The sequence below is a fragment of the Dysidea avara genome, chromosome 8 (genome assembly GCF_963678975.1).
Source record: "Dysidea avara chromosome 8, odDysAvar1.4, whole genome shotgun sequence".
Classification (NCBI taxonomy): domain Eukaryota; kingdom Metazoa; phylum Porifera; class Demospongiae; order Dictyoceratida; family Dysideidae; genus Dysidea; species Dysidea avara.
The window spans coordinates 18988104-19011579 of record NC_089279.1 but is presented as its reverse complement, the minus strand read 5'-3'; the positions used below and the strand labels follow the sequence as shown (position 1 = coordinate 19011579).

The 23476-nt window shown below is 36.8% G+C and overlaps 3 protein-coding genes across 7 annotated transcripts in view; 1 reads left to right on the top strand and 2 right to left on the bottom strand.

The window, feature by feature from the left end:
- LOC136262729 (kinesin-like protein KIF15-B) overlaps positions 1 to 12053 on the bottom strand; it is a 60806-nt gene extending 48753 nt beyond the window's left edge. For both annotated transcript variants that reach the window (XM_066057108.1, XM_066057109.1), the window contains exons 1-8: positions 11958 to 12053; positions 11730 to 11904; positions 11097 to 11173; positions 10831 to 10868; positions 10240 to 10340; positions 8926 to 9021; positions 8481 to 8564; positions 7629 to 7736 (exon numbers count right to left, since the gene is read on the bottom strand). In XM_066057108.1, coding sequence (XP_065913180.1) covers positions 7629 to 7736; positions 8481 to 8564; positions 8926 to 9021; positions 10240 to 10340; positions 10831 to 10868; positions 11097 to 11173; positions 11730 to 11904; positions 11958 to 11974 — 696 coding nt within the window. In that variant the 5' untranslated portion in view covers positions 11975 to 12053. The remainder of the gene's footprint in view (positions 1 to 7628; positions 7737 to 8480; positions 8565 to 8925; positions 9022 to 10239; positions 10341 to 10830; positions 10869 to 11096; positions 11174 to 11729; positions 11905 to 11957) is intronic.
- LOC136262734 (uncharacterized protein KIAA1143 homolog) overlaps positions 11725 to 23476 on the top strand; it is a 58299-nt gene continuing 46547 nt past the window's right edge. The window contains exon 1 of one of the 4 annotated variants that reach the window (XM_066057119.1): positions 11725 to 12325. In XM_066057119.1, coding sequence (XP_065913191.1) covers positions 12082 to 12325 — 244 coding nt within the window. In that variant the 5' untranslated portion in view covers positions 11725 to 12081. Of the gene's footprint in view, positions 12346 to 23476 lie in introns of all 4 variants that reach the window. The other 3 variants (XM_066057118.1, XM_066057116.1, XM_066057117.1) reach the window with 3 other exon arrangements.
- LOC136262733 (uncharacterized) lies at positions 18981 to 20345 on the bottom strand. The gene is made up of 4 exons (XM_066057115.1): positions 20097 to 20345; positions 19726 to 20010; positions 19371 to 19676; positions 18981 to 19321 (listed from the first exon to the last, which is right to left on the bottom strand). Exons 1-4 carry the CDS (start codon positions 20164 to 20166, stop codon positions 19209 to 19211), a joined length of 774 nt encoding a protein of 257 aa, XP_065913187.1. The 5' UTR covers positions 20167 to 20345; the 3' UTR covers positions 18981 to 19208.

Below are 23476 nucleotides of genomic sequence, written 5' to 3'. Positions count from 1 at the left end.
GAGTATGCGTTTACACTAACTTCAAAATCACTCTAAATCGAGATAGTTCAAACTAGATGGCTAGTGTAAACAGGCTGAAAAGTACATACATAAGCCCATGGTACAAATGAAGAGCATGTAACAGTGGATCCTTGTACCAAGTTTGCTGTGAATCTGAGGAATATCCAAGGAGTTATGAGCATTGGTAATAGCCAATATCAGCTAATTTTACAAGTATCGGTATTAGTTACGAAGAGGAAATAATTTGCCGATTAACCAAAACCCACAATCAATCATTAATGATGGCAATGAATAGGTGAAAGTAAAGAAAGTGGTTAAGTGGTACAACATTTATTTGCTGCAACTGTTTAGGCTTGTCTAGTGCAAGGCTTTAACAGCTGTGTATATATATTTATCAGCTGCCCATGCAATTAGTCAATCACTCTTCACAAAGGGTGTGAAATCCCACTACAAACACTTTGAAGAAAAGACAAGGCACAGATGGCACACACTCGTCAGAACTCCAAAAAGCACATGCCACTGGTGGGTTTATTATTGCGGCGTAAAATGGTGGCTGCTGCGCTGCTTTGTTTGGATCCCAACCTTGTAACTGTGGTCAAGTACACACGCCAAAACCTTTGATTCCAAGAGATTTGTTGAGATAATGGCAGGGATGGAATATGAAATGGAGCAGAAGGAGAACAAGGAGGGGATGGGATGGGTGGGAAGGCAGGTCAGTGAGGAGTGTATTATTATAATTAATTTTATGATTATATTTCAATCATCAGAGCCCACTGGGAGGCATTACAGCAGGAGGCGAGTGAGGCTTCAAAGCAACTAAATGAAGCACATATGAAGAAGAGACCTCGTGGTGAAAATTCAAGACCACTGGAGGCTGATCCAGAGTACTGCTTGGCTTTGAAATCAAGCAGTACATTAATCAAAGTGATCAATGAGATAAAAGTGACCCAAAACTCCATTAACAGGCAGGGAATTGGTTGAGTCAGCTGCTGCTGAGATATTTCTACCACCAACAGTTGTCCTTCTTACTGCCCCGACCACACAAGTAAAAGAGATTGAAGAAAAGCAGCCTACCTGTCATTATGTAGAATTACTGAATGACACCAAGCAGCATGCCTGGAGAAATGGATGACCTATTTTAATTTGCTCCAAACTTGAGGCTGCCAAACTGATGGGTATCACTGGTGGGGTGACTAGTTTATTTAAGATACCAGCAGGTGACATTCAGGTGTTGGGTGCAGAGAAGTGTTCATCTTCCCCTCATAATGGGCTAGTAATCTGATTTAGTTCAAGCTATGCCAGCAGACAAAGCTTGTTGCAAATAAGTTTGCCTTAGCTGTTTGCACTGACACATTCTAACAATGTCCTGTCAGAGACAGGAGACGCAATAGAAGATCCAAATTCTCTACAATAATGCTTTATGCAGTAAAAGTAATACATGCATTTCTTGAACTACGTAGCAGGATTGTTACTTTATAAAAGTAATGTGGTGTTATTGCAATGACTATACAGCGACAATCATGGTAAATGGAATAGCTTCTGGAAAACTGCATTGAGTATTGTGTTTAATATGTACATGCTACGTATGTATGTTTTCTCATAACTTTTATATAATGCATGAAATAAAGAGCCAAATCAAACACTGGGTAAACACTTTGATAGGCTTAGCGAGGCAGCACTTGATCCTGGGATCAAAATGCAATCAAGACTTTAATTAAGGTACTTAATTTCTATCCAAGAATTTGTTTGTATGTGAGACTAAAAACTGATTTAAACATATTTTTTAAATTCTAAAATTCAACCGTCATGCTATATTTAATGTTAGATGGACTAATAGTATTCTATATTGTACTTTGCATGGGAGGATCAAAACGATGCCGCATACTATATCATCCGTACAGCACTAATTAGCTGCATAACTGTACTGTATGAGTCATACAGAACAGTTAAGCAGCTAATTAAACAAATACAGTACAGTTATGCGGAGAATATATTTAAGGAATATTATGAAAACAACTGCTAAAACCAGCCAAACTAATCCTACAATACCAGTTTGTTTTACAGAAATAGACTGTATAAACACTTACTGATCATCTGATCATGACCACTAAGACAGCACGATTGATCATGTACGTACGTGACATTACAAATCGCTAAAACTAGCCAAACTAATTCTATTAGTTCGTTCTATGACTAGAAATAGATTATATAAACACTTACTGATATCCTGATCACTGAAAATCGCAGTGGTTTGAGTACAAGAAAAACTTGCTCTGAGCCAAATGACCTGTACAATATAACACTTAAAACACTGTCTCAAGGCAAGTACAGCACTTGGCTTCGCCTCGTGCTGTATTAGCTTCTTGACAAACCCCCTCATGCTGTATTTCCGTACATATGTGCAGCTGTGCTTTAGCTATAATGTAAAGGTGATTTTAATCGATAAGACATCTCATGGATGATTTTCAAAGACACCATTAGGCAGCTCTCAAGTGATCCCTACTTTTAACAGTGCGGTAACTGACATCATATCTACTCTACTGTATATACTAGGTCTAACTAACATTGTAGGAAAACCATTCCAAAAATTAATTAAACAATTACACCACGTACACCAACAATGATAATCCCTTTAGATATACTAGTATATTAAAAATTATAAATTTAAAAATGAAGTAGGGTTTCAAGCTATAAAAAGTAGTGAAACAAGAGATGAACAATGGTAGCTATTACAGCATAGCTCAGTGGGAAATCCCTAACACAAAATAATTGTTATATCATGCCAAAGTAGGGATTTAACACTGAGCTATGCTGTAATAGCTACCATTGTTCATCTCTTGTTTCACTACTTTTTATAGCTTGAAACCCTACTTCATTTTTAAATTTATAATTTTTAATATACTAGTTTGTTATTAAAGCATACAGCTAGCTATAAAAATGTGACTGTTTTATTAGGGTGACTGCTGTATTAGAGTATCTCTAGTCAGCCTGCAAAGATGTGCTTGCCCCAAAAAAAGGAGTCTGATTTCGATCGATTATTAGACTAGAGTATCTCAAATCAGCCTACCAACTTGAGGGTGTGTGGTCACAAATACAGCTAGCGTAAAAGGGGCGTGGTCATTGTGGTCTCGATCAATAGGTCGATATACGTAATACGTAGAATTAAGAATGGGCGTGACATTGTTACCTATTGTGGAGTACTGGCACCTCTGTAAAGTCAGGGGCCATACAGTAGCGTAGTCTATTATGCTGCTTAAAGAAAGTGTTGATACGGAAAATTAACGCCTCGGTATGGTTTCGTTGGATGAAGAAGACAAGCAGCCTGATTGAAGATAAAAGAAAAGACAAGGCGCACAGGGTGCATACTTGTTGGAACCCCAAAAGGCACATCCCACCGGTGAGTTTGTTGTTGTGGCGTAAAATGGTGACCGTGCGCTGCTTCGTTTGGGCTCTAGGCTTGCAACTGTGGTCAGTGAGTGAGTGAGTGAGTGAGACGAAATTTCGAGTTTTGACAATTTTTAAAAAATTCTATATCCGGAAGTGTTTTCTTGTTTTTAACACTACATTTGATGTTAGATGGACTAATATTATTGATTTTCATCGTGTAAGAAGTTTCTAAGCTGGTTTTTAAAGGCAATATTTTTTGGCGGCGCGCATCACTTTTGATGCAAACTCTACTACTGTACTGTTTTATAGTACTACATGTGAGATGTGATTGTGGGTTTTAGTAATAAATTGCACACAAACAGTAAGCTGTTTTCCATTTATGACAAACAGGGCCTAACAGCATATGTAAAACTTGTTAACAAGGTTAAATGGTGAAACGGTGGGGCCTTTATAATATGTATGTATAAACTTGTCAGGAGCTATGATCACACTGGGATAACATCAGCTCAAGCTGCCTATCCCAGTACACAATCAATCAATCAATCAATGACCCACGCAATGAGGTACCTACAATGATCTTTATAATTACACAACATACCATGTACTGTAGTCTCTGGTTGCTGAACAAATATGTATATCTGCTAAGTTCACAGTCATTGCAGAAATTGTATCTCAAAACATCACCTGGACATCCACAGCTTTGACAAGGCCGTTCACTTCTACTTTATACAAGTGTACTTCAGCTTTGAGTCTTAACTGCTTTAACCCATAATATGTACAAAGCAGCAGATTGCCATTACTCTTAATTTTGTAAGGACTTCTCCATCACCCAGTATCAGAAAGTACCCTAAGCTACAGGATACTTTGCCACAAGTATGGCTCAACAAGGACTCTCTATAGAACAAAGATAATATACTTTGAACAAGTTAGTGGTGTTACCACAAGTTACAACACTGTCACTACAGTTCACTTCTTTTCCACTAACTTTCCTGAAAAATCGCCACACAACACTTTGACCATGTGTGTAAAGTGCCATTTTGCAATACATGATCAGTATCGGGAATCGACCTATTTGGTGTGAGGTATCAATACCCTCTAGAAATAGTATCATATTTCCCATTCTTATTGATGAGTTTTGGACAGTTAATAATTATCTCATTCTGTACTAAGAACATAACAGGTAAAGAAAAGGCCATACAAAAACGTGTTAATGGTTTAGAGTGCTATCAGCCATAACCGAGAGACACACCAAGGGCCAAGAAAATAGGTGTGGCATTAACAGAAATCATTGCATTGGATGTACAGCCCATGTCAGTTGTAGAAGATGCAGTATTGGCTTTATAAAGCATATTTTAGATTTGATATATATCAGCTGCCAAGTAGGAAAACTATTTCATGCAGTATTCTTACTCAAAAATATGATGGTATTAAGTCATAAATGTTTATGCCTGTATTTGTATAGTTTGCACTTGTATATAAGCCTTATATAATTATTGTAGATAAATTTTGCAAAAGCATGTATACTCATGGTATAATAGTACTTATATAAAAATAAAAAACAGCTTGATTTGATGGAGTACTGTGTGCTGACCACTGATATTTGGATGTCAAGGCAAACATTGGGATACATAACAGTTACCTGTCACTGCATAGATGATTCGTGGAATCTGTGCTCTCTGGTATTGTCCATCAGAGATGCAGCAAGACCACACTGCTGAGAATATTGCAGATGAGCTGAAGAAAATCGCTGATGAGTGGAAGATCACAAAGAAGATCGTTGCTGTGACGTAACTGGCAATGCTGCCAACATTGTTGCAGCTATCCATTTAAATGGTTGGAAACGCATTCCATGCTTTGCTCATACAGTACTTTAAATTTGATTGTATGAAGAATGATCCACTGATGGATGACATCAGCAAGAAATGGTATCTTACTTACACCACAGCTGTAAAGCAACAGAGAGGCTGACAGAAATTCAAACTCGTCTTGAACTGAAAAACCATAAGTTGGTACAAGATGTCCAAGACAATGTGGAATTTGACATAGAATGATACAAGTTACCACAACACTCTGTCTGTTGAACAAAAACGACATGTGTCTGAGATAAAACATACAGTTGACTTCTTGCGGCCTTTTCAAGTAGCTACCCAGGAAACGTCAGGGGAAGATTATAATGTTTGTTTATCTAAAGTGATACCACTTTCCAAGTCATTGCAGCAGCTAACAGCTGATGCTAATGCTTCTTCCCTTTACCTTGGTCAAAATTTGACAGCTGAAAACAGTCAACAATACAAGTCAAATCAAAATTGTCAAGTCAAAATATGTCAGTGCCAAATTTTGACAGCTGTAGGAGCTTTGGTTGAAAGCAACACTATCCCCAACACAGTAATATTGATCGCCGTGAAGTTTGGTGGAAACAGAATTGCTCTCACTTGCCAATGTCACAGGAACCTGCAAATAAATATCTCTGTATACCTGCCAAGAGGTCAAATATCAAACCAAAGAACGTGGATATGCTGTTGTTTTTAAACAAGAACAGGATATAACTTTTAATTGCAAGGTACAGTAGCACATGACTTATAACATGATCAAGCTTAATGTGTAATGTCATGAGTTCTGTTGATTTAAAACTATGCAATGGCATTTGTTTTGCCTGATTGTAACTTGACATTTTATACTTCGGTTTAGTGATGCAACATCTTTGTCCTTATTGAAAATACATTGGTATCGTACAGTTTCGTATCAACACTTTCAAGAAAAGTATTGAATATCACATCAAATCTAACTTTCAATTATTGCCCACCCTTAGACAAAAGTACTACTGGAATCCAGAGGAGGTTGGACATGATACAAGCACTTCTGAAATTTATTACTGTTAATTGCATACATATTTCTAATATGTGACGAGGAGTATGTGTTAGAAGAAGTGTTTAGCAATATCCACACCACGTTACCTTGTGCTTCTTAAGATGAACAGCAAATTCTTATTGCAAGGCGGGTATGCGACTTTCTAATTCTCTTTTCGATTCTCTGTGAGGCCAAACTAGCGGTGTCCACTCTTCTTTTCATACAATGAGAGGCTTTGTTAGCATGCACATTGCTTTCTTCGACAATTTTTGTGCTTAAATACACGTAAATAAGGCGTCCCTATAGTATTACACATGGATTCCACCCAGCAAATGCTTACACATGTGATCTCCATGGATTTCAAGAGCGATTTACGTGCCTGGAGTAGTGGGGTTGAATGAGGCTGACCGGCTGAATATTTTGAAGTGCACTCTCGAATGGTATTTGTGAAAACTTTCATGAACGCTTTTCAATACAAAATGTATGCGCTCACATGTGCGTGTCCAACCTCCTCTGAGTGGAATCATATCAAACAAAGCAAAACTTTCTAGTATCACCCACCCTTAGCAGGCATCCCTAACATTGTAGGGAACCTCTCCAAAAATTAATTATCTACCCAATGGATGATGCCATTTTCACAACTACCCTTTAAATATTTCAAATATTTATAGTATCACATATGAGAAGCAATTGTGGGTTTTAGTTTACTCCTACCAAGATGCTTGTAATGAATTACTGCGTTAAGTTTTGAAGTTGTGCTACTTCTAAAAACCAGGTGCCATGCAACTAGCTAACTCATCTGGTATTAATCAACTATGCATATACTATAATTATTAGCCAATTGGATTTCGGTTTTGCAATAATACCATATTTCCTCGTATAAAAGCTGCATTCAAATAAACGCTTGGTCCTAAATGAAGGCCAGGGGTACTACTTTAATACAAGGAGTAGTAGAGAATAGAGATTGCAATAGCATTATTTGTAGAACAAGGCTTACTACAACTATCGAAACCAGTGACTTGTCAAAGGTATGTCAACAGCAGCTGTTACAAAGAGCAACAAGATATTTCAGCTGGTTTATGAATTTATTACAAGAAATAACCTGACTATTATACAAGACAAGGAAACACGGTACACAAGGAAACAAGACAAGGAAAAAAGTCGCTTTTGCTGAGACAGACCTCATCACCCCATGACTAAGTGATTATCATTTAGTTGCTGAACAAATATATGTGTTAACTTCACACTGTTTACTGTAAGTAAATTTTCTATTCTTGCAATTAATCATGGATGATAAACACACAGGACTTAACATACTGTGCAACATGCACACACAGACGCGCGCAAACACATGTATATACCACATATAGGTATACATGCATTATACAGTTCACCTTTTTCTTAGACTCAACAGTTACAGTGAACACAGCATGACTACGACTGCTCTCCCTGTTCATGGACGTGGATGCCACACGACGATTGTTCCAACCTTTTGTGAGTACCTATAGAAAATGGTATAGTAGACAATAGTTCATCTATCTACATGTACACAAACATGTGCTTAGGTGCATATGGAGTACAAATCAGCTATTAAAACTGTACACAGACCATAGTATACATTTATTTATGGCAATGAAAAAGTCTGGTTTATTAGACATGTGCTCAAAGTCGAAACACGCAACCACATACCTGTACACATTGTATGTACTGTATGTATAAAATAAGTGGCTTATACTCAAGATAAACATAACAGCAAACTTGCATACTTATATATAATTAATGTAAGGGACATCCATAATTTTCAGCCTTTATGCAAGCGTACAAAGAGTACTCTTTTTCTAACCCCCTCCCTCCTTCACAAAGCATACTGTATAAATGTTGATACTATGTACAGTAAATACACAACGATTATTTATCATTTTATAAGCGTACGTGTGATTTAACCCCCTCCCCCCTAGCGTACTCTTTGTACTCTTGCGTAAAGGCTGAAAATAATGAATGACCCCAAAGTACTTGGCAAATAGGTGAATAGTTTCTTATAACAAGAATCTTAATAAACTCAACAGGCATTGCACTATAGGTAGATTCTTTGTGAAACAAATTAACACTCACTTTTTTTTGGCTAATGTCTAACATACACAAGAACTATGAACACTACACAGCCTCAGTATGCACAAGTACAGTACACACACTGTATGTATTAACACATCACCTAATGCTTACAAATTAACACACACAATTATTACCTGATAAGCTTCTTTAGCAGAAGACACAATGTGTTCACTCAGTCCATCAACATATACTCCTCTCTTCATACTCTCACGAAGATGTGCATGACATAGTTAAGGTCACTTCTAATTGTTATAAGTACACATGAGTGTGTACATGATGTACTATCCACACACACATAAATATTTAATCTCTTAAAGCACAAATTTATCGCATCTTTTTGCAGCAGCTTGGCATACTTTTTACCAAGCCACCAGTTACATTAGTTGTAACATGCAATTTAAATTTACAAATGCAAGGCTTAGTGGTATCCCATTTCAATTTAGGGCCTTGCATTTACTTAAGCCAGGTTTTGCAGGTATGAGCCAGGGATGGATGTACATGTACTGTACACGTAGAGTTGTGCACTATACAGATTTGTACACAGATACATACACAGTACACAAAGCTGAGAAGGATATGGAGTCCTGATGAAGCAGTGTCCATAAGATCAAACACTTGTTCATTATAAATCTCTAAAAACGATGACTTGCACAAAAACTCTACCAAGTCTCCATGCTAATGTGAAGAAAAAAATACAATATGTTAACAAACACAGTATACATGTTTAATCCAATTAAAACACTGAAAAAAATCTGTTTGATATGAGTACTAGACAATTCTAAGAAAATTAGTCATTAATTTTGTCTCTGTCATACAAACCACTATATAACTACTCTAATAGAACATACACTTTGCTCTAATGTGACACATCTTGCTAAGTAGGTGTGTCAAGGACTAGGGTGGCAAAAGCTATACTTATAAGTATTCTTTGCTCGTAAAAGTGATGTAATTAGCGATTATAGCGAATTCTGTCAATTTTATTAAAGTAAATTAAAACCCACAATCACTTGTCACACATGTCCTTATAAAAGAAATCAGGCTGCTACCAGACTTTCATATAGTAGGGATCGCCTAAATAAAATGGCGTTATAGAATATTTTTTGCAAGGCCCCCCCATGTTGTATGTTTAGGGGCCCAAAACTAAGCTAACAACTCAAATATGTGGCTTGTGTTGCAGTGTGTGTGAACAACACTCGTTCAACTACTGTATGACAACAAATATTGGTGAAGCTAATATTTGGCAATTTGCTATAAAATTGCAGTTGGCAAAATTTTAATTTGGCGAAATGCTCTCACCGAAAAATTGGCGAATGGTGTAAGTACGATGCTGTACTGACTCGCTTTGAATTTCTTTCATAGCCGCACCCACTTTCAGGATTATTTGCTGTCTGTAGGCATACTCGCCCATTTATCAATGGCTGCACACGAATTCATGTCTGCAAGCTTACGTGGAGCCATGCCCACTAATCGAGTATGAGTTTTAGTCTAGTCAGTAAACCACACCCATTTGCATGCGTGGAAACACGCTAATTTACCAGTTTCAGCAGTATCCACGAAGGTTTGTAAAAAACCTACTTCAACAACTGCTTGGCCCAAGGTTTATTTGTATCTGTATAATGTGTTTGTTTATGTGAAAAAAATTATCAACGAGTTTTAAAAATATATATATTGACGAAATTTAAATTTGGCAGATTAGTGACGAATCGCCAATTCGCCAAATTTAGTTCACTGCCAAATTTAATTGATATACGGTATATGTTGAGATACACCTTGAGCATGAAAGCATACATTTATGACAACATGTACAAGTGTGTGATAGAATGTGAGTAATGCTTGGGCAATAAAGAAAACAGGATTCACAGTAACTTAATGGTAACTTCATATTTACAATACCTTTTGTTTCTCTCTATTGATCAGACTAAAGAGATATTCAAAACTTCTTGGTATAACACCTCTCAACTCGTGAGTGAAACTATCAGACTCATCAGGAGGACCTGGTAAAGTGTACAATAACTACAGCTAACAAACATGCTCACTATGCACACATGTATACGTGTGCTTGCATGTATACAGATGCATGCATTTTTTTACAACACTTCTACATACACACAACTTATGGCTGTCAATTTTAAGTACCTATAATCGCCATACAATTTTGCTTTTCCTCACACTATAATTACAAAACTTGAAAGGTAGAAATTTTATAGCTTTTTCCTTGGATGATGACTCAGGCAATGAAAAGAAATGATACAAACTATCAAACGGTTTTGCTGAGACAGTCACAAATGATATCGTTAAGCCAGTTAAAAAAAACTAGTGCCCTCCAAATGTTACTAGGCATGGCCAATTTCTGTTACAAAATAATTCGTATACACAATTGTCATTAAATTGTGAACTACAGGGTCAGTCCTCTCTACAGATACTAAGGTGACCAACTAATTACACATGTTCAGTGAATAGCATACAATTACTACAGTGACTCACCTATCATCGTAAATGTCTTCCCTGAGCCAGTCTGTCCACTAACAGAAACACAAACATGTACATTGCTAATACAACAAAATTTCATCACATAATAACTGAAATATATATATATATATATAGTGTACATACACCCTGTACACCTACAAAAGTTTGATGAACAAACAAATAAACTTTCTGGAAAATTACATCATGCAAAAATTGTTTATTCATTGTAATAAGACTTTGTGGGCTAGAACCACACATCTGTACTACATACAGGCACTCACTAAGCAAACACGGTTCCATTGTATCCATACATACAAGTCTCGATGGTTGGTCGTCCAACATAGTTAAAGATCTCCTCCTGTATATATACAATAAAAGCTGCTACTAAAACTATTTCCATATTCAACATATTCACATGTCTATTATTCATTACATTCCATAGAGAGAGACTGACACATTTCCTGCCTATAGCCACCACCTTGTAACAAAGTGAGGTGTCATATATAGAGTCAGTAATGAGGTTTATCAGACTGAGATGAAGCAATAGTGTTAATAGGAGTTAATCAACAACTTGGTAAAAGATAAAGATATAGTGAAAAGTGACACAAAGAGGTCTCTGACCCATGGCCAACACCAGCCAGCTATTAAAACTAAGTAGTATGCCAGCTAAGTAATATAAAGTGCATGTGCCTGAATGTAAGAATCAGTTTAGTAAAATATAGCTTTTAAACTTCCATCTAGCTGCACGTCTACGTATTACTGTCATTAAATATTGTATCAGATTTCTGTGACTGCCTGTACAAGTGACACACATGTGTATATATGAATTTCCCCTGTCCATATATTACAATCATTGCAATAAAATACATCTGCTTGTCGTATTTATAAAAACAATCAAAATACCCCAAACGTACTTGTGTGGTTTCCATCCCTGCTACATGGTCGAAGGTAAACACACGATGTTCCGGCTTCGTATGCATCACAATAGTACGTGCATCGTGTACTTGAAGGCACAGTCCGTGCTCTACGTCTACCGCTACTCGTTGATCAGGCGGACGAACCCTGACAATAACTTTGATGCTGTCATCACTGTGACATTTTTAAACAGATAATATTTGACTGTCTAAAGTGTGTTGTCTTACCCAGTAGACGCATCCATGTTGAACTTTGTGACGTTTCGAACTTGCGCGCCTCCTACATTTAATCTTCACCGTAATAGTGTGGTAATTATCTTAATTACATACGAAATATTTTCAAACATTAAATATGTCGGCGCCAAAAAGAAATGTTGCGTACACCAAGCCAGGTGATCCCAGCTTCCTGAAAGCGTTTAAAGAACGAGTGGGCTACAAGGCCCCAGACACTATTGAAGCAAAGAGGACTCACAGACCTGACCCAGATGATAGGGAAGACAGAGAGGACAGGGAAGATGAACAGCCAACAGTGGTAGTGCTGAGATCTGGGGACCTGACTAAAGAAGAAGTAGATAAAGAAACCAAGCAGACAAAAGGCAGTTTATGTGTTTTAACTGTGAGTATCTGTTGTTGGTTGTGCATACAAGCTCATTGAGTGTTGTTGCAATGGGTGGGTGCTCCCTAATCACTTGAATGTCTGTTCATAGATAATGGGGTGTCTATTATCTATGGTCTGTCATAAGTTGATAACGCGTAGTTTGTCATCATGTAATGGTTTACTGTAAACAGATCTTTCTGAATCAGATATTAATCAAGCCGTTTGCCTTGTAATTAACAATGACCCGTCAGCACAATTAAATTCCCATCAGGGTAATTACCAAGAAATTGTAATGCTTATTTTTAAAATGTCCCCGCTCTGTAGAAATACTTATAATTTTTTAGGAGCACATAACAAAGTTGAGAGGCTAAAGTTGCAAGTAAATTATACTAGAGCATCCACCTAAACACTGCCACTAAAACTTATGGAAGGTTAAAGACTAAGTGCTAATCAAACAGCCACCATTAAATGCCATAGTAACAAACTCAAAAGTGGAATGTACCGATTGGGGTTCCGGTGAGTGTCTACTCTGTGCACTTTGCCTTTATCTCATCTCCAAACTCACTTCTTCATGCAAGAAAAAACCATCACATTGACTTTCCATATTGACAATTTTCTAACAAGCACATACACATAGACATTGCAAAATCATTTGATAGCTACACTCTTAACAAGTAGACTAACTATTACCACTTAATGATCTATAACAATTGACAGAAGGTAAGGCATGATAACCACACCCCTTTTAAAGTGATCACGTAGAATACCTACACTAGAAATCAGTAGTAAGATTATTAATGTAGTTCTAGTAGTGTTACTTTTTTTTTCATTTAGCTACATAATTTGTGCCATTTTACTTGTAATAAAATGATACTCAATCATAAGTCTTAGCCAGTCAGTCCATAAATTTTTAATCCCTTAGATGCACAACCATTTTAGGTACTGGGTATATTTCCTCATACATAAATGGTACATTTGTAGAACTCTTAATCCTCAGTGTTAGAGAGTACTGATCATGGGTGACTAGCCATTACCCTATATCATCAAGGTCCCTGGGGTACCACTAGGGCAAGGGCCTTGCCAAAAAATAAGCTGTTACGATGTATAGAACAACTGTGAAGGATGTACGTATGGCTTATTTTATACCAGTGTTTGTATCCATTACTTGTGGCTTTTAGTTTGGAAAAATGTAAAGCACAAAATTATTATTTTTTATGATGCAATTTCACGTATAAATGCATGATATCATTTAATCTCTCACCGTCAGATCAGTAAAATGATAAATTGAAAAGGTTGTCTTCTTTCAGCAGTATAAATTGCATTGATAAAGGTCTATAGGAACTGTCCTTTATAAGGAGGTTAAATGTACAGTGTCCTTTGCGGGGAGGGTCCTTCCATATAGGTAAAATTGTATTGGAAGATGACTATATAAAAGAGGAGAGTATCTGATGCTGTATAGTTCCGTAACAAATTATTGGGTGGAAGTTAAATGGCTTTCTATCTGCATAACAAATTGGAAAGTATATTTTTCATTTAACCACAAAGATCAGAGGGTACGTGTTCAACATAGCCAGCAAGAGTAGCACTGTTATAGAGTTTAGCCTAATACCTTGAGAATAACTCCATGAGAAGCGTGTCCAAGAAACAGAGTACTGTGGAATTTCCAACTGTTAGCAAACAAAACCTGTCTTCGAGCATTTGTAACTAAAGGGGCACTGTCCATTGTACAGTACATATGCTCTTGCTCAGTTTGTGGTAATGTGCTGGTGCAGTAGGATACAAGTCTTTGAGTATTCTCTAACATTCATCACCATACAGCAATTGTGGTAAAGAACAAATACTAGTATGCTTTACACGGAAAGAAAACCATTTAACTTCCATGCAGACATTTGTTACAGGACTGTATGGCATTAGATACCCTCCTCTCCATATTATTAACTCTTGGTATGACTTGTAGCAGTTTTTAGTAATTTACACATGCAAATTAATGTAGCCACATCATGAAATATCAATTCTAGTTTATACATATTAGTGAATATCAATATTCCATTATTCTAATATTCCTGGTCACTACGTACTTACTGATCATCTTTGTTACATGTATATCAAAACATCACTGCTGTTATGATTCAAACTCTTGTTATTAGCACAGAGTGTTTTACCAAAATTATTTCACACATAAATCATCGGCCTTGATGTCAATGAAGTAGATTACTGTACACGGCCAAACAAACCTCTCCATAAGACTTTAATGAAATTTTACTGCTACAGAGGGGTAACATTGTTTTCCTATAAATTTATGTAGTAGATGTCTGTAGGGTCCTTAGAAACTGTCCTTATACAGTGTAGTGTAGTTGAGCAACTGTCCTTTAATCAATGGGTCTTTAAGATTTAAGAAAAGTTTTTACGCAGAAATATAATTTGCGCATGTGTAGTAATAATTCTGTGAATATTTGAGCAGATAAATGCACCAGTTAGAGATTCACAGTTGATTTATGATAGTGAACCATTTGCCCTTTGATTAGAAGCATCTACTAAACTGATGTTTAGAACATATTTTCATCACATGCGGCATTGCTGATGAGCATGGATTGAGTTTATTTTTTGACAATGAATTGGAAAACCGTGGTACCAAAAAGTATCTACTAGTATTTTAAAAATTGTTAATTTAAAAATGAAGTAGGAATCTATGCAATAAAAAGTAGTGAAACAAGAGATGAATGATGGTATTACAGCATAGCTTGGTAGGAAAGTCCCTACTTTGGCATTGAACTAATGTGCCAAAGTAGGGACTTGCCCACCAAGCTATGCTGTAATACCATCATTCATCTCTTGTTTCACTACTTTATATTGCATAGATTCCTACTTCATTTTTAAATTTAAAATACTAGCTTGTTTAGTTTTTTTGTTGTAGTACAGTGTAACTTGTGACTGTTCAATTAGAATATCTAGAGCGACTGTTTATTAGAGTATCTCAAATCAATAAAGGGGTGTGCAGCTAGCTAGACAAGTGAGATCATCTTGTTTACTGTTAACTAGATTATTAAGAGGTGTGGTCTCCCGTACTCTGTTGCCATTAGTCCACCTAGATCTTTATTTGATGGGTGTGGTCGAGAACCAATCCTGATCGTGATCCCAATCGCGAAGTTGCAGATTTCTAGCTAGTAAGCGCTGGGACTGAAGCGCTTCTGAAATCCAGTTCTGAAATAATTCCGTGGCATTTAAATGTGCTGCTGAAAGAAAGTGTTCATACTGAAAATTAACACCTTGATATGGTTTCGTTGGATGAAGAAGACAAGCAGCCTGATTGAAGATATAAGAAACGACAAGGCACAGAGGGCCTACAGTTGTTGGAACCCCAAAAGACACATCCCACTGGTGAACTTATTATTGTGGCGTAAAATGGTGGCCGTTTACTGCTTCGCTTGGCCTCTAGGCTTGCAACTTTGGTCAGCGAGTGAGTGTGTGGGTGAGGCAGATGAAATTTCAAGTTTTGGCGATTTTTAAAATAATTTTATATCCGTAAGTGTTTTCTTGTTTTTAATGCTGATTTCATGTTAGATAGGGTATTATTATTCCGTGAAGGTGATTTTTGTGGCGTAAGATGTCTCTAGGATGATTTTTGAAGGCGGCGTTTTAGGTGGCGCACGTCGTTTTCGGGGGTATCTCTACTTAAGAAGTACTACCGTATTGTTTGATAGCACCGATACGATACAATTCAAAATGAGTATCAATACTAGAGTCAATACTTATACAGGTAGCTCACATGATCGGTTTTCAAAATTTCATTGTAAATGGAAAGTCGCTACTAGTTTTAATGTACTTTCGGGTGGCACTTTTATGCTCGATTAAGAAGATTTCTGTTGTATACTGACATACCTTCATTTCAGCAGGTTTTGCTTTGAACCACAGTGGTATCATATCATATCAATACTTTGTAAGAAACTATTGAATATTGGATTGAATTAAAAGCACTAGTATCACTCACTCCCATCATCAAGACCCTGTGTGTGGTCAGGGCCTCTCCAAAAATACTGTAAAAGTTTAAAGAAAATATGAGTGACACGCAATTGCCATGCTTGGGATTTATAGCATAGCTTTGAATCATTAATTGTGGGTTTTCATTTTGTAATTTTTACTGTGGTACTTAAAGACGACAAAAGGTTGTAAAGAAACCAAACCAATATTTTTTTTTAAATTAGACACAATGATGTAGAAGCATTGGTTCACTGAATACAAGTACACATGTACATGTTTGTTAACTTTTTTTGTAAAATAAAATTATTATGACTGGTAAACCCACGCATACCGCATCAAAAGAATGAAATGGCACCACACACCCCAGTTATCAATTATCATCTGAAAAAGTGAAGTACTGTATCCATTACACTTCGTGGTCAGCTATGTTCAACCCATTACACAGCATTGCAAATCAATAACTGTTTGAAAAGTACCTCTGCAATCAAAGTAGCCACTGTGAAAAATACGGACGATTTCCATTACGAAGGTAAGCCATTGTGTGCTACCGCCAAATTGACACCTTTCGCTGTCAGCAAAGATGAATAGGACACAAAGGAGGGCACTGGTAAGTCCATTGTATGTACTACGGTATGCCAAAAGGTACATGTCCAGCTGAAGCGACATTGAACAGTGATAAAAAAATCAAGCCCGTAGCCTTAGTCATTATCAAGTTACACTTGTCTGAAGGTATCAGTCAGTCGATTACTCAGTCAGTCACTAGAGATTCCGTATTATTTTTAATTCCATAGCAACTTTTTGAAAGTGTTTCAGGTCAATCTGAAGGCTTGTTTGGGCTTAGTTCTACCTAACCAATACTGCCTCATTGTTGTCAGGGAAAGTGAGGCTGGTTTTTGGGTGTTGGTTTTCATGTGCCATCCCTACACCTTTGTGTTCCCTACTAGACAGTACGATATGATGAATGCTTTAAATGATCTGAAAGCATCCCAGTGAGTTGTTACAAGAATTTTAAATGTATAATTTTATGCTGACTGGATGACTTACTGTTGCATTCAGACAGTGCTACCAGATGACCAACTGGATCTGCATGGCCAATGTTCTATCGTTGCGTTTGGCATTTTGGCAAAAGGAGGAGTGTTGCATGCAGTTTAGCAGTATGTACCTCTGTATCTTCTTCTATCAGTGACAGTGGCTTTGTTCTACCTGAAAACGTTGTTTTATGGTCTCAGTCACCCACGGCTTCACCATCATCATTCACTGCCTACTTATTCAGTTGTTGTTTGTTTGTTTTTTTGTGCCACACCCTCTTCACTATTTGGTTAGTGTCACACTTCTCAGGGTGGAGCATCACGGACATTGATAATACTGTACATAAAGATTAGTTCACACAGTGAAGCCAAGTTAAATCATGTATGATATGTCAATTAATTTTAGTGGCGCTAACTTGTACAAGAAAGTCAAAGTATAAATCCCTTCAGTTTTATACACTAATGACTGGTTTTAAAAAGCAGACAGACAAGTGGAAAGGAAGGATTTTACTGGAGGCAGGGTGGTAAGACACAACTGCATGTGTACTAACTTATGTAAATTACAAAAGCACTATAGAAATGCACTTCTTGTATACATCCACAATGATATAGTATATTAAAAATTGTAAATTTAAAAACGAAGAAGAAATGGGTCATAAAGACAATGAAATGGCATGGCTCAGTGGGAAATCCCTACTTTGGCATGGTACGTATAACATTATTTTTTGTTCAATGCCAAAGTAGGGATTTCCCACCGAGTTATGCCGTAATAGCTACCATAGTTCATCTCTTGTTTCACTACTTTTTATCGCTCTCACTGACAGTACAAGGTGTTGATTCGCAGTAGTGCATTATGGCTTCCCTACATTTGTAAATGAAAATTGACCATAATGACTAGATTGATTGCAGAGGCACTTCTCCTAAAGTTCTTTGTTTTGTGATGGCTGAACATAGCTGAAAATGTAGTGTAATGGTCACTTAACTTTTTAGTAATTGATAATTGCAGTATGCATTCTGACAAAAACATTAATTCCATTCTTTCTTTTGATGGGATATGTGCTGATTCACCAGTCATAATTATGTTACAAAAAAGTAAACAAATAAGTAGGAGGATCATAGCCATAAACAGTAGTGAAACAAGGGAGGTCTCCTACACCTGCAGATATACTAGTGGACAAGTAGGGAGTAATTGTCCACTACGTACGTAGTATATATGCAGGTGTAGGTGACCTCCCTTGTTTCATTGCTATGATCCCTTAAAATTTCTACTAGTATTACTGCTGTCCTTTTGAAAGACTGTTCTGGATATGTCTGGTATGTAATAGAAAGATGATGATGAAATTTGGCTTTATCAGCAAATTTTTGTCTCATGATATGGTTTATCAAAGGAAACTGTTGTAGCGATAAACAGGATGTTGTGAGCCGCATGTTTTTGTTCTGGGGTTAGCAGGAAGTGAGGTAATTTGCTTGTTTTGCATCTTCATTTTTAGTTTCACTGGAAGAATCTTAGTGTGTGTGTGCATGCGTGTGTGTGTGTGTGTCCTCATGCATGCGTGTGTGAAGTATGCTACAATTTTTATAGGATAGAAAGGCTTGGTGGGTTATTTATAAATACCCATTAGATGCAAGATATTTATATGTCTTTAATGGAAAGTTACACATACTGTATGTAAACTATTAATATTGATTAAAATAAAATTTACAATTTGACTATTATACTTTTATTGTCTCTATCTACTTATACTCTACTTACCCATAACATATCCTTATACAGTTTATATAGGCCTTGCATACACTACCTATGAATACTCTACCTACCTCTACATATTAGTGCATAAAAATATAAGGTTGGTGATTCTGTTGATCGTCTGGCATTTATAAACTGCACATGATCACAAGTATAAATATCATCAGAAAGTAGATGCTGTTAGTGCTGCCTCTTCCTGGTAAAGGAGTTGTTGGTTCAGGAGTGTTGTCTGGATCAGTGCCTGTAAGATAGACAGTGAAATAATCAGACATGTTGCTTAGTTAACTCACCTTCAGTAAGACTTAGTCCTGTAACATTTAGTTTTAATGACTCTTGAGTCCGACAACTTCTGCACTTCACAGAACAGTAGACGGTGGCATTATAACACTTTGTTGTTACATGTGGTATAGTGAGTACTACTTGTCCTGTATACATACTAACATTAGTATAGCTTGTAGTATATGGACAGTCAGTTGAGGGAATGCTCAACTTTGCCTCTATGACAGGTGTTGGGTTTCCTGTAGCAGTGCATGTTCCAGTGTAGTTTGTACGTTTAGTAATTGGAGGGAAGTTCATCTCTATTGTGGATGGCATTACTGTAATAGGACACATAGTATACTAATAGTTGTTAACTGTTCCACCCACCTTGTATTGGCAGATAACAATACGTTGAGTTTGCACTGCCATCTCTACATCTTTCCTGACATCTGTGGCTCCCACCATCTGTAACACTGTGTATTTTCCCATTGTATCGATTAGACTGTCCTTTCTGTATTTCATCATAATTATATGTTCCCTGATTGTCTCTCTCAAATACAAATTCATGTTCTCCAGGACAATCTAGATCTCGGTTGCACGAAAAACTTGCTGTGTCATTAAACTGCTTGCATATTGGCTGTCCAGTATTAGGTTGTGACGAACACATAGTCCCTGTGGACACAAATTGTTACATATACTTGTATTACATACATGATTAGTATGGTAATAGTGTGTGCTCATAATATGTACATCCTTACCATAGCTGTATGCTTCACAGTTGGCGTAAGCATAAATAAAGATATTACTCAGGATGATTATGAAGAGCATAATAGCTACTGTATTAGGGTACTGCTATAAGCTTATTTAGACTTTTTGACAAGGTAATAAATATCCAATAAACTAATATTAACTGTCTTAGACTACTGATTTCGAATTCAAGCTTTTGTTTCATTTATACCTGAATGGCGGGGATTGTTTTGAGGAAGCCAATTAGTCTAACCAAATATCCTCTGTTTGTTGTAACCACGTGTTTATCATCACATATAGTATGTCACCTCATATTACACCATGCATAATCTATATTGCATCATGTACATATGTAATATGACAGTCAGCGTAGTAAGTCACTAAGAATAAACAAGACTATATATTTACAATAGTACCCAATGGTTAGTAGATATCCCTTATAGCCTATTGAGGATTTTCGCAGTCAATATGACTGAAAAACAGTTATATGAGCATGTAAGACATATTAATCAGTAACACTTGTGATACTCCAAATGTGTCCATCACCCACACGACAGTAGAATAGTAACATTAAAAGGCTGACTATTGTGCTTTATCTTTGAATATTTGGCATATGAGCTAGCCTACTTCTGTTCATCTATATACTTTACACAATGGCTTGCCATTTGTATCCTGATTCGATATTCATGAATTGTTGAAATTGCAGTTGTCTGACATGTCTGTGTCTCATTTTATTGAAATACATATAAAGGAAGAGGTCAAGTCTCATCCCCAGCCACTCATGTACATGGAGACACTAGTCGGCCCAGGGAGTGTGCACTAATAAAGTATGTACCTGAGTAACTTGCTTAGCCATTGTTTATCACAAATTTTTAAAATTTTCCTGGGTACTTAGACTATCAAAAGCTCCTATACATAAGTAGCAAAGGCTACCCAGTTTCTTTGTTTTCAAAATGGCACATTCGATTCTCAAAATTCTCTTCAAATTCGTAAAATTCTAAGGCAGTTTGTGTAGCATGCACAATTAACTAAATAGGTACCCTCAGATTTAACTAATAGTTGTATCATGTACCCGAGTGATTTGCCAGATATGTACACCCAAGCTCGAGGGCCGTCAGACCGAGAGCGTGGGTGTACATATCAGGCAAATCACAAGGGCACGCGATACAACTGATATGTACCATGCCAATGCAGGCTAAGAGCCTGCAGGCGATTAATCACCCAAACCAATACGAGACCGACCACTAAATTCATTATACGTATAGACCAACTTGTGAAATTTGATTATGGAACAGCAGCAACTAATGTTGTGACTACATTTGTTAACATGAACGGGGAAGTCCTAACAGTATCACGGAAAATTTTAATTAAGTGATTTTACAAGTACAGCCTCAGTTATCCAACCCTCATTAATCTGACACTGGAAATGACTGTTCTATTAGAGTGTTCTGTGCACATGTGTATGTTCTATTAGAGTATTTCAACAGAGCTCTGTATATACAGTAAATGCATGGGCTTCAGTTATCTGAACAGTTTACTTATCTGAACACTTTTACAATTGCCTAAAACACATTGGAGTTTGGATAACTGAGGATCTACTGTATTTTAAAGCTACTGCATCGTTTTACAGATCGTTTACTACATTTACTAAACATCTATTGGGGTAAACTTTGCTGTAGAGTGTTTATCTTGTGTTACTCGAAAAGTGGGCATGTCTGTATTTGAAAATGTGGCGAACCACTTATGAATATGCTATAGCACTAGCTTTTACCTTAAACCAATGTTTCTCAACTAATAGGATGGCAAGGGTGACAAATCGCTTCCGTCTGAGTGTTGTAGGATGCAAAAGCATGGTTTTCATCACGTGACCAATAATAAATTCCTACAATCGATTTCGGCTTGGGTTTTTATATATATAAAGAATTTGACAGTACTGCTTCCACACCAAGGCCATGTACCTTGGCAGCCATGGTTTAACGTAAATGTACCATGGTTTATAAGATATGTACCCTGAAATTTGCCTTTGAAGTTAGGTGGCTTTGTGCTACATTCTCAGAAAACCGGATTTAAAAAATCCTGTGGCCTTATATACAGTGTATAATAATGAAAACAATCAAAAACTTCCTCCAATAATGATGACTTCTGAATGAGATGGCAAGTGACCACATAATCCTGGAGGGCTGGCCAGTCTGGGAGATTGGAAACAGCTGAAATTGAAAACTAAAACTGAAAAACTAAAATTGGTCAAAACTTCATATTAACAGGTACCTCTTAACAAAGGCCACCCCTGTAATAAGACCGCCTATAAAAAGACCACCTCATTATAGTAGTTATGTCAAGTAGGCTAAGGTGTACTCATAATGTAATAAAGTATCAATCAATCAATCAGTCGGTGCTTAAAAGTTAAAAGACAGCTGCAGGGTTGTGCAAAAGGATAATATACTATCTTACCGTGCCAAGACCTGGTCATGTCACAAATGAAAATGGAGCAATTTCATGCATAATTTTCTCTGCTGATGCTGGATTTGATAATGGATTTCTCATGAATTATGCATGATTTTTTAAGAGTTGCATAGTTAAATTAATGATCTTGGACTTTATGTCTTGGTAATAGTTAGACACTCGTAATAGGCATCTTCAAAGATTTAAAAACCTGAGGTGACATCAGTAATAGTCCATTTCCACGCAAGCTTTATAAGTATTCACAGTATGGTAATGAATACTAATTTATTACACATTGCGCAACATCCGGTGTCCTTTGGGAGGCCTTAAAATGTATTGAAGCCTATGGGACTAAGATATTTACACTTCACGTGAGCCCAAACCATACCGTTTATTCTTATTATAAGAACGTACTTTTATAGCAGCCACTATACTACGACAATGACGTGAAAATTGGAATGATACGCTGTGTTGGGATCGAGAAATCCAGCGATCTTGTGTCAAATGGTAGTGATATCTTAAGTTTTAAAGGCTGCATCTTTCCTAAAGTAAGGTAATTTTACTTTTATAAGTATAGAGGATCGTTAGGCAACAAAACTTGGCCACTAAACCTACTGTTATGGGTGAAATAATTGTCTAGTATTGATAGAATCACAGCGATGAAAGATCACCTATTTCTGTGAGAAAATTTTGCATAGCATTGTTCCCAGCTTTGTAGAAACGCAGTAGCAAAGTTTATCTCACTAAGTAGACTTTCTAGGTGCTGAAAACAAAGTCTCTAGAGTCTTCTGCCATGCTAAAGTTGCTTCTTTTCGCTTTACAACACAGCGAATCTTCACAAACTATATACCATCATGGTGCTAACAACCTGAAGATTACAATTTCATTCTCGTAATAAGAATAAACGGTACAGTTTAGGCTCCCGTGAAGATTTTGTACTTCACTCCCA